The 12,483-nt window shown below is 45.5% G+C and overlaps 1 protein-coding gene across 1 annotated transcript in view; it reads right to left on the bottom strand.

The window, feature by feature from the left end:
* Nucleotides 1-2,693: 2,693 nt before the first annotated feature.
* TMEM63B (transmembrane protein 63B) overlaps nucleotides 2,694-12,483 on the bottom strand; it is a 30,617-nt gene continuing 20,827 nt past the window's right edge. Inside the window, 3 exon segments of the mRNA XM_077485066.1 lie at nucleotides 2,694-6,273; nucleotides 9,326-9,406; nucleotides 12,163-12,278. Of these exon segments, the coding sequence (XP_077341192.1) occupies nucleotides 6,106-6,273; nucleotides 9,326-9,406; nucleotides 12,163-12,278 (365 nt within the window). The 3' untranslated portion in view covers nucleotides 2,694-6,105.

Below are 12,483 nucleotides of genomic sequence, written 5' to 3'. Positions count from 1 at the left end.
TTGCTGCTCCTCAAAAAAATCCCTGAGCGTGGGGTGTCATTGGGGGGACACAAAAGATATACATATCCAAATTACCAGTGGGGCCATATGAAACCGGATCACGGGCCGGACTATGGACATGTCTGGCATAGGCCGTCAGAAGCAACTCATGCAGATAGCAGAGGAATAAGAGAGGAGACAGGAATCATGCTAGGTGCTTTGGATTAAGGTAGGTATACACTATAGAGGGAATTGTATTGTAACTGAACTGTCTGCCCTCATGTTGTAAAGCGCTACACAAACTGTTGGCGCTATAAAAAAAAATAAAAAATCATGTATAATAATAATATTCTTTGTTCACAGCGCTATGAAAAAATAATCATGTATCATAATAATAATATGCTTTGTTCACTTTTCATTTCGGGGCGTACAACCCCTTTAAATCATTTGAGCAGAGCTCAGCTGGACCAGCTAGTAAAAATTCTGAAGATAGCAAATTTTTTTTTTTTAGTTGTCTATCAAAGTTTTTATTGGTTACAAGTGTTGGACACATTTCTTTGTTAAACCTATGTATCATACAAATGAATAAAGAACCCTTCCCGGCAGGAGAATCCGCATTTCTGAGACGTGCTTCTATACAATGACGGAAAACGTCTTTTTTTATTATTTTTTTTTTTTTTTTAAGTCCCCTACCAATCGGTAACAGCAAACGGAGATGTTATCTCGCCATACCCGCCACTTTATCGTTACAGATCTGCGGTTTATTTGCTCTTACATCATACAACATCATTGAAAACTCAATAAATATACACGTTTAAAAATAAGTTAAAAAAAGAAAAAAAAAAAAAAAAAAAGAAAACCTGGGCACCAGAAATTAGGCGCCCCGAGTTGCGACCATCAGAAATGAGAAAGACAAATTTCCGAACAATAAAGAATAAATCCTACAAAAAAAAAAGAAAAAAGGAAAAAAAATAAAGAAACCAATCTCTCGTTTAATCGTAGTGCAGAAGGTCACGTCAGTACAGGGACACGTCAGTGTAGGAATGACATTAGATGGTGCAGAGCGGGTTAGGCTGCATTACCCTGCGGATTCCACAAACCGATGTGGTGAGATCGGTCGGAGTGATGGCGGATGAAAAATCGCATGGAGAGAGAATGATGCCAGGTGACAAATATATAATCTACAAGTAAACATAGAGAGCTATGTACGCCCCAACTGTCTCTCAGAACCACCGCGACCAGTACATGAAGCTCCACCCAGAGGGGGGGTCAGTCTTCATTTCAGCTTATTCCCGCTAAATGTCTTAGAAGTTACTCTCAAAAAAAAAAAAAGCCGCTAAGAAAAAGAACGCTCAGGTCTGACACAGTCTTGAATGCTGCTGTGACATCAACACACAAAACTCATTGCTACACACATTCCCTTCCAATCTGGCCGAATGCCTCCCAGGCCCATTGTCCCCCCCCCCCCAGATTGGCTGCCATCTCCGAAGACGCCCTGGGTGGCGTTGTAGTAGTTCATTGTGAAAAAACACTGGTGGAGATAGAAGAACCATCGCCCGAGAGTTCCATTGTGGCGGGAGCATTCTGGGTAAGTGACGGGCGAGAAAAGGATAGCGGCTCCAGGTGTGCGCAATGCGGCGTCGATCGCTGAATACATAGTAGAGTCCCGCTCTGTCAGGGTAGGGTTAGTGTCATCGGGGGAGGGGCACGTGTCCATTTCAGAGGCTGGCAAAGTGGATACTACAGTACAGCAGAGAGGAAAAAAAAAAGAGACAAAAACAGAAAAAAAACAAACAAACATACATCACACCACATTGTAGAGCTGCACGATTCTGGATACAATTAGACAATTTTTCTGCTTAGACTAAAAATCTTGATCCTCTCATCTTTCAAATCATACCAAAAAAAATGGATTAACTTTAGTGTTTAGTTTTTTTTTTTTTTTAATTCATTGAAGTGTATATTTTCCCCAAAAATTGAGTTTGAGATACCGCTGCGCAAATACAGTGTGACAAAATATTGCAACGACTGCCAATTTATTCTCTAGGGTCTCTGATAAAAACTGATTATATACACATATAATATATATATATATATATATAGCTATATAAATAGGTAGAGATTATATATATATATATATATATATATATATATATATATATATAAATTATACATATTATGTTTGGGGTTCTAAGTACATTTCCTGGAAAAACGATACCAATTTTAACTTGTAAGCAACGAATGTCAGAAAAAGGTCTTTACATGCACACTGGATGTTAAAATAACATCATATAAAGCCCAGTAGCTTTGTAGTGAATTTTTCCAACAGTGGTTTTTTTTTAGCGTTTATTAGCGTTTTTCCGCATTAGTGTTTTTTTTAAAGAAATTTTTTATTTTTTTTCAATGGATCTAAAACGTTAAAAAAAAAAATATGCTGGTGAGCGAAGTTTTTAAGCGTTTATCAGCGTTAGAGCGTTTTTACAGCTGAAAAAAACATCTCTCAGAACCCACTAGTTTTGGGGTTTTTTTTTTTTACTGCTCAATAACGCCACTGCCCAAAACTGTTTATGCATGGACACATAGGATAACATGATGGAGAGTTTAATGACTGTAGAAAAAAAAAAAAAAAAGAAAAATGTCTGGGCGGGGGCGAGGAGGGACGAGGAGAGGCATCTGTGTAAATTCACCTTACAGAATTTTCTGTAAAGGTGAAGTTAATGGTTAAGCCGACTTCATTTGCAAACCGAATTTCATCAATTTAATCTCTAAAAGAACAGGATACAATTGTTTATTTTTCCTCTCTCTTTCAGCGCTGAACAATGTTTTCAATTAAAAAATAAAATAAAATAAGAAAAGCAGCCGGTGCAGTTTGACAGCTGTGATCACAGAACGGCTCTGCACTTGTTACATAAATCGTGGAAATGCTGGATTAAGATTGTGATGGGGGTTGAATCGAGATCCCGATCTTTTAATGATTAATCGTGCAGCTCTACTACACTTTAATGCATACACTGCAAATCCCGTCACCACATTGTTACATGCATACACCATTCATTGCGGTTTGCTCCAAATCCACCCCACCCCCCATGGCATTGTGTATTCCCATACATTCTCTCTCTGCCCCACCACATGGTTGTGTATCCCCATACAGCCTCTCCGCCCCACCACATGGCCGTATATTCCCATACAGCCTCTCAGCCCCACCACATGGTTGTGTATCCCCATACAGCCTCTCCGCCCCACCACATGGCCGTATATTCCCATACAGCCTCTCAGCCCCACCACATGGCATTGTGTGTTCCCATACAGCCTCTCCGCCCCACCACATGGCCGTATATTCCCATACAGCCTCTCAGCCCCACCACATGGCATTGTGTGTTCCCATACAGCCTCTCCGCCCCACCACATGGTTGTGTATCCCCATACAGCCCCTCCATCATGCAGCATGGCCGTGTATTCCCATATATCCTGTCCTGCCACATACTCCTGCCCACCCCCTCCATATTTTCAGTATTCACACATTTGAATTCTGGGGAATATAGCCTGAGAACATTCGATTTGACCTTACACATTTGACCTATAGAACTACTTTACTAGCCATTTCAATGAACAGCTATGCAATTTATTTTTTGCCCCCATAGGAAAAGCATCATCCACCTCACCATACACTGGCTGTAATATTGACACACCGAACCATTCACCACATCATATGCTATGACACCATGAAAAACGTAGCCAGTACGTGACCTTCTCCATGTAAAGTGCACTCACTACCTCACCCACCCATCTATCCAAGGATGTGCGCTCACTCTGTCACCCAGCCCGCTACATCTTAACGAGCCCGCCACGTCATAATGTGCACTCACATCAGCTACTGTGCTACACCGCAATGTCTACACCCACGCGGCCGTGGCCCCCCATGTTACCCACCCCACACACAACTTGTAATTATCACCACACACTGCACTGGCCACCTTTTGACACACAACTGAAACACCATTTGTACTTCTGATTTTGTCCTCTCCATCACACGCACTTCTACCCCAGCACATGCACACACCACAGCTTATCTCAGTGAATTCATCAGCCTTCACACTCACTCCTTGGCTGGGATAACATGCAGATCAAGTCTACAGCCTGGCTGCGCCTGTGTTGTATATTATATCCCTATGGCATTTTGTTTCAGCCCATCGGCTGTTGCTCACACCATAAGTGCTTAGACATTCCTGAGGGGATAAACATGCTTGTAGATCAGTTTTTTGGCTTGAGGACTGTCAGGTCCTGGAATGGACGCTCTCTCTCTCTTCTTACACTCCCAACTGACAATACTGCTCCCCACCCAGGCTCTACCCAACAGGCATTGATCTCTTATGGCACCCTTGCTTGTCCTTTTTTAGCACAGCTAACGTGTGCTTCCAATGTACGGCTGGAAATTGACAAAAAGAGGAAATACTGTGCGTATTTTATAAAAAATTAAAATCGCTTAAAATAACAGCATAAAAACCAGCAGCATCGTCTTGTGTTTTGTTGATTGACCATCACAGGCTTCAATGGTAATGCGGTTTAGCAGCCGACTTACAGGTCTCGCAAGTATTCAGGGGAGCCCTGCAGCATACCTGACTCTCTCACAAGACTCACCGTCGGAGTCTAGAAGCATTCCGACGCGTTTCGGCAGTTAATTTACAGGTCTTACAACCATCCGGGGGAATCCTGCAGCATACTCAACTCTCCCACAGGACCTGCTGGTAAATGGGGGAGCCCAGGAACATATCTGACTCTGCCACAGGTCTCACTGGTATCCAGGGGAGTCCAGAATCATACTAGACTCTCCCATAAGCCTCACTGGTATCTTGGGGAAGCGCAAAAACATATTGGACTCTCACACAGATCTCACTGGTATCCAGGGGGGGGGGGGCTGTAGCATACTCTACTCTCTCACAGGGCTCGCCGGTAAATGGGGGTGGCCAGAAGCATACTTGACTCTCCCATAGCCCTCACTAGTATCTTGGGGAAGCCCATAAATATATTGGACTCTCTTACAGATCTCACTGGTATCTGGGGGAGCCCTGCAGCATACCTCTCTCTAAAGTATCTCGGGGTGCCAAGAAATTCAGACGTATTTCGTCAGTTTATTTACAGGTTTAACAAGCATCTGGGGGAGCTCTACAGCATTCCTGACTCTCCCACAGGCCTCACTGGTATCTTGGGGAAGCCCAGAAACATATCTGACTCTCTAAGAGGTCTCACTGGTATCTGGGTAAGTCCTCCAGCATACATCTCTCTCTCTCTGGTATCTGGGGTGCCAAGAAAAATACCCAACTCTCTAACGGGTCTCACAGGTATCAGAAGCCACCCATGGATATATTTGATGCATTTCATAAGCTGACTTTCTCACAGCACCACCAATATCTGGGGAAGCCTGGAGGGAGCTTCAGTGTCTACCAGGAGTATATGAAGGGAGACAACTGATTTTGTGACCTCGCTGAGAATCCTCAAGTTAGGAGGCTGAACTACAAGCATGTTTAGACTCTCATGAATGACAGTCTGAGAACTTACAGCGCAACAGCAGATGGGCTGAACATAGTGCCATAGTCATATTTTACAACATTGGAGCAGCTATGATATTTATTTGATTTGTACGTTTTCCCAGTGAGACTAATAATGTCATACTACATGTGTGTATACACTGCCACAGCAGTGCTAGGCTCCAGTGCATGCCTCACGTGAAGAACCAGCCTCCAACATGCGGTCACGGTGCTCGCCCATAATGCCAGCCTCTCTCAATGACAGTGCCCGCCCCCACGGAGCAGCAGTAGTTTTCCACATTAGCTTAAATCACAAAAAACAGAACAGAGCAGACAGCAGGAGTGCAATGAATTCCTCTAACACATAACATAGACAGCAGGCAGCGTCTGTGCAAACACCAAATATTCGTCCGTATACTGTACAGAGAGCAGCAGGCGAGCAGACAGCCCAAGACGTCAGTCTACAGGGGACAGCTTCCTAGCGCAAAGGCTGAGAGGGGGCCCCTAGAAGGTGGTGGGGCCAGGTCCCCGGGTACAGGGCAGAGGAGATGGAGTGTTTGTAGTATGTGCAGTGTTACGCTCCTCTCTCCTCCGCTTGATGTCACTGGTGTATCTCGTTCGCGATGAGACTGTCCTCACAAGACTGGAACTCGGCATCCTGCGTGTTGTCTTCATTGATCGTATCCTCGTCCTGGGAACCGGGCTCCTCGCTGTCCCCTGCTGGTTCGCTGTCTGCTGAAGAGTCTTGCAGGACCTGAGCGATGTACTTCTAGAAGGAGAAAAGGACACCAGTCAGATAAAACGTCGTCAACAATTTCCATAACCTCCGTGCAAATGCCATGTGATAGACTCCATTCAGTATAAGAACAAAAGAATCAATCCACATGGCAGATATCAGCTCTGGCATCTGGAGTGTTTTCACGCCCTGAAAATTAAAATCTAGTTTTGCTAAAGTGTTATTAATCCCTCAAAGACAAAGTATATATTTAAAGGCATAATCCATATATTTTTTTAGATTGTAAGCTCTAACGAGCAGAGCCCTCTGATTCCTCTTGTACCAAATTGTAATGTAACTGTACTGTCTGACCTCATGTTGTAAAGCGCTGAGCAAACTGTTGGCGCTATATATAACCTGTATAATAATAATAATATACTGCTCCTATTGCTGTGACTTTTTTCTGTGCATCCTCTCTTTTTAGCAGAATATTCCATCCAAATTGATGCCTACCATATTTTCCTTCTATAAGCTGGCTACACTGCCATTTGGGGTCTCCCTGCAGCCCTAATGTAGCCACCCTAACATACATGCTCGTGGCCAGGCACACACATGAGCAAGCACCGAAACCCTTGATCTAAATGCATTCCCAGATAAACAGCAGCTCTGTTCATCTATCATCCTACACCTTTGCTCTAGGTACCGCCACTAAGCCAGTGATTGACAGCAGCTCTGCTCCATCTATCCTCCTGAGCCCTTCTTACAAGTCCCTCCCCTGCTCCTCCCCTAGGCCAGTAATTGACCGGAGCTCTGTTTCATCTATCCTCCTGAGCCCTAGCTCTAAGTCCCTCCCCTGGGAGTCATGCTTGTAACTGTCAACAGCTTGCAATGCCTCATTGGACTTGAAGTTCGGCAACAGCTGGAGGGCCACAGGTTGAGCAGCCATGTCCTAAGTCCTTGCTCTAAGTTCCTCTCCTGCTCCTCCCCTAGGCCAGTCATTGACAGGAGCTCTGTTCCATCTATCCTCCTGAGCCCTTACTCTAGGTTCCTCTCCTAAGCCAGTGATTGACAGCGGTTTTGTTCCATTTATCCTCCTGAGCCCTTGCTCCAAGCCCCTCCCCTGCTCCTCCTCCAGGCCAGTGATAGAGCAAGGGCTCAGGAGGAAAGATGGAACACGAAGTCCCTTCCTGCTCCTCCATTTCAGTGATTGACAGCTGGTCTGTTCTAGCTATCCTCCTAAGCCATGGCTCCATGTTCCTCCCATGCTGCTCCCCCAGTGCAGTCATTGACAGCGGCTCTGTCCCATCTATCTTCTTGAGCCCTTGCTTCAAGCCCCCCCCCCCTACTTTCTCCTTCCCCAGGCCAGTGATTGACAGGAGCTCTGTTCCATCTATCCTCCTAAACCCTTGCTCCAAGTCGCCCCCCCCCCCTGCTCCTACCCCAGGCCAGTGATAGATCAAGGGTTCAAGAGGATAGATGGAACAGAGCTGCTGTCAAAGTCCCTTCCTGCTCCTCCCACCAATTCAGTAATTGACAGCTGCTCTGTTCCATCTATCCTCTTGAACCCTTACCCTATGTCCCTCCCCTGCTCCTCCCACAGGCCAGTCATTGACAGGAGCTCTATCCACCTGAGCCCTTACTCTAGGTTCCTCTCCGAAGCCAGTGATTGAAAGCTACTCTGTTCCATTTATCCTCCCGAGCCCTTGCTCTAAAACCCTTCCTTGCGCCTCCCACCAATTCAGTGATTGACAACAGCTCTGTTCTACCTATCCCCCTGAGCCCTTGCTCCAAGTCCCCCCCCCCTGCTCCTACCCCAGGCAAGTGATAGAGCAATGGCTCAGGAGGATGCAAGACGTGCCTGGGATACCATATTTAAAGTGGTTGTATAGTCATTTTTATGACTTTTACCTACAGGAAAGCCGATAATACGGCTTACCTGTAGGTTGAAAAAAAAATAAAAAAATATTTATATTTACATATTTATATATATATATATATATATATATATCTCCTAAACCTGTACGGTTTAGGAGATATTCCCCACGCAATGCACCGCTGCGGCGCATGTGCACAGGGAATTCTCGGCTGAAAGTCCGGTAGACGCCGGACCCTGCCGGAAAGAAATCTCCCGCCCGCATGGGCGGGGAGTGACGATATCGCAGCTCTGGCCACTCACAGCGCCGGAGCCGCGATACCCGGAAGAAACGCTGAGGGAACATGTCAGCTCCCTCGGCGTGGATCGGGCCAGATGTCGGGGGCCTCATTCTAAGGTAAGCATTTCATAATGAGCTAGTATGCGGTGCATACTAGCTCATTATGCCTTTTCCTTTGCAATCGAGGAAAAAAAACACACAACTTCAGCGGGTATACAGCCGCTTTAATGACTGCCGGAAATGTGCACTTAAAGGCCAAGTTCACCTTTTCTGACAGAATTCTACTTTTCATATTAAATAAAAGCCTTTTCTAATGACCTTTCTGCACAAGTCATCCCAATGTGGTTTTCTCGCTTACCTAGTCCATGGAAGCTTAGAATTTTCACCTTTCAATAAAAAAAGAAAAATACTTTCCGAGACCTGACATCCTGTATTATCATGTGACCATTCAGGATTCATATCATTATCATGCACCGTCTTACTGCATCACAGAATAGGGTGTGTTTACCTCTCTGGACCACACCTCCCTCATTACTATACCACTACTTTTTTTTTTCATTTCTATCCACTTTCCTACTTCTTCCTTGTAAAACCAGATTGCATCTGGTATGGTGAGCTTTACAGACTTCCAGAACATACGTCTCCTGAGTTCAATACTACATCTCTGCTCCACATAGTTCACATTGTTATGTGATCACTCAGCTCCTGCACACTCTGCCAAGTGAACGATCTTTGCAAGAAGAAGGTACAAAACAATTGATAACTGTGTATAGAGGCAGAACAGTGCTCACTGACATTGCCTGCATTGGAGGAGCACGAAACTACGTGTGCGAGGGGGCGAGCAATTTTCTGGAGGGGGAGAGCAGGTGCAGGGTGTGTTAATGAGGTCTATTGTTGAACTACCTCCTCGGTTCACTAACAGTTTTTACTGAAAATGCTGACATAAGACTTACCGCCGACTTCTGAGAAGCTGTATTGGATGATGGGCGGCCATTTTGTGTTCCGTCCACAGCGTTCACCTCTGTGTGATCAATCTGAAGGAGATAACAGGGATTGATGAGACATGTTCAGCACAGGTCATGTGACTTATTGGGATGGTACGGCATAAATAGAAATGTAGGGGACATTAAATGCATAAAGCTGAACCCAGGGACCCTCCCACTTCAGCCCCAATGCATAGACTATTTTTTAGATTAATGCCTATATTTTTTTTATATATTCCTCTTTTTTTTTTTCTATCTGGTGATGTCATCCTCTCCTTGAGGAAAGCATAACGTGGCCAGAGCCGAACAGAAAGGAGTGTGCACGCCACGTCCATGTTTCCAGGAGACTAGACTGACGTAGCTGGGCATAGATGTAAGGGGGGGAGGGTTTAGCTGCACACCGTCAATAAATGGCTGTGTGTGGTCATGTCTGGGTACAGTAAAGATTTTATCTGCTCACAAAAGGAACGACAATCTTAAAGTGGTTGTAAACCTCAGGCATGAAATATGAACAAAGCCTATCCTCTATAGCAGGGGTAGGCAATCAGTAGCCCTCCAGCTGTTGTGGAACTAAATTTCCCATGAAGCATTGCAAGGCTGGCAGTTACAATTACTCCCAGAGGCATGATGGAACTTTTAGCTCTGCAACAGCTGGAGGGCCCCCGGGTAGCCTACCCCTGCTCTATAGTGTGTACTCAATCCAGAGCAGTGCACTAAAGCCAATTTCCATCTGCTGCTTTGTTCCTGTGCTATCAACATGAGTGACTTCTGACAAGTTTTCCTGACGTCAAGATATAAAAAGGTGACAAGTAAGGGAGCTCCAGCATACAGCCGGTGATTGACAGCCTCAGCTCTGCATGAAAGGGGGGTGTCCCTACCCTCCAATCAGCTCAGCGCTAACAGAGAGAGTAAAAATCTGGCACCAGGACGTCTTGGCATTAATAATTGATATCTTTATTTAATCCATCAAACCATAAAACTGAATAAATTTCTCAAAATTTACGCATTTCAGCCTCCTACATTGGCCTTAGTCATAATTATGACTAAGGCCAATGTAGGAGGCTGAAAAACGTAACATTTTAGGAATTGATTAAATTTTTTGGCTTGATGGATTAAAGGGGGTTGCAAACCATCAAGGGCATCTATGCAAGGTGAAAAACCTCCTGTAGTGCAGCAGCCCCCCAGATCCCCCTTTTATCTACTTGAACCAGGTCTTTCCAGCATCTAGAACGAGCACACCAGCTCCAGCTGGTGTCTTGGGTCCTGATTGGATAGATTGATAGCAGCGCAGCCATTGGCTTCCGCTACTGTCAATCAAATCCAATGACGCGGGAGCATGCCCGCATGAGTGCCCCGAGGGAGAGCGGCTCTCCAACGGGGCACTTAAGAGAAGAGGAGGGGCCAGGAGCACTGCTGAGGGACTCCAGAAGAGGAGGATGGGGACCACTCTGTGCAAAACCAACTGCACAGAGGAGGTAAGTATAACTATTACATATCCTTTAAATAAAGATATACATTTTTAATGCCAAGACGCCCTGATGCAGAATTTGCACTCTTCATTGGATTTTGTATATTTAGTACCACGCCAGTCTGGGCACAGATGTCTTGATCTCATCAGGTCTATCCTTATGGGGTTGTAGCTCTTTGTTTCTCTAGCTCTCAGAGTTCTCCTCACTGAGCTCTGCCGTGTGTAATTTCAGCTCTTCACCCTGTTTTTTTGACAGCTCAGACAAGCTTTATAAATTTTGAACTTTGAATGGATTTAGAAAAGAGAAGCCCTCAGACAAAAAGGTACAACTTATGTAGGAGGATTTGTTTCATCGCCGTGCATCACTTGAGGCCAGTCACTTCACTTGGTATATAGAAAGGTTTGCAACCACTTTAAGTCTGTGCAAAAACTGACTCATTTGGGAGTGTCAATCTTTTGTGCTCCCCGTTGGATGGACACAATGGATCCGCCCCCCCCCCCCCGGTGAGTGGGAGGAGTCAAGAGATTGACACACCCGGAAGCGTCGGTTTCTGCAGACTTTGCCAGAAGGATTTCTCATCAGATTGGCGGTCAGAGGGAGAGCTGAGAGTTTACCATCTTCTTTTCAGGCACAGCTTTTGTTATTTAAAGCACTGGCCATCAACTTCTGTCCTCAGGGCCCACCAACAGGCCAGGTAACTGAAATACATGACAGGTGATATAATTTGCTGCTCAGTGATTGCAGTATTCTAGTCTGCATCTCCCCCAAGGCAATACATAAAACCTGGCCTGTTAGTGGATCCTGAGGACAGGAGTTGACGACCACTGCTTTAAAGTGGTTGTAAACCCTTACAACCAACTTTGACCTACAGGTAAGCCTAGATTAAGGCTTACCTGTAGGTCCAAGAAATATCTCCTAAACCTACACGGTTTAGGAGATATTTGCCGAAAGACAGGCACCGCTGTCTATGGCGCATGCGCCGTAGACAGTGGCGCACTGAGCACGCTGCGGTCAACAGCGATATGCCGCAAGTGGCGGCTCCCGTGCTCATGCGCGGGAGCGATGTCATAGCGGCTTCGCCGGATGACAGCGGCAGAGCAGCGAGACCCACCGAGAAGATGGATGCGCCGGACTACAGGGGACAGCGGTGACATCGCTGGCTCCTGTGTCAGGTAAGTGACACATAATGGGCTACTATGCGATGCATAGTAGTCCATTATGCTTTACCTTTGCAGGGAATGAAAGAGGAAGTAAACTCATCAGGGGTTACTTCCTCTTTAAAAGACAGTGTCACTATAAAGATGGGAGGACCAGAAGGGGGGCGGAGAATTGGCTTACCCGGTAATTGTGGGCACTCAGGTACTTGAAGTGACCGAAGCAGACGTGAGACAGGCAGATAACGATGGTGATTACCAGGATCACAAAGGTGAACATGGAGGTGGGAGCCAGGAAACCTGCAGACAAAAATACAAACAAAAACCGTGTAAATGATCTGTGCTATTAAAACAATAACAATAGTAGGCTACTTTGACACTGAAGCGGTGCTGGCGTTAGCGGCGCTTTACCGCTTTTGTAGCGGCAAATTTTGGGCGGTAGCAGGGCGCTTTTTTTTGTAGTGGGGCGCTTTTAACCACCAAGAAGGGTTAAAAGCACCTGTGA

The sequence above is a fragment of the Lithobates pipiens genome, unplaced genomic scaffold (genome assembly GCF_037356315.1).
Source record: "Lithobates pipiens isolate NorthernLeopardFrog02 unplaced genomic scaffold, aLitPip1_a1.2 Scaffold_18, whole genome shotgun sequence".
NCBI lineage: Eukaryota > Metazoa > Chordata > Amphibia > Anura > Ranidae > Lithobates > Lithobates pipiens.
The sequence above is the reverse complement of the archived record's forward strand: the minus strand, read 5'-3'. Positions and strand labels throughout refer to the sequence as shown.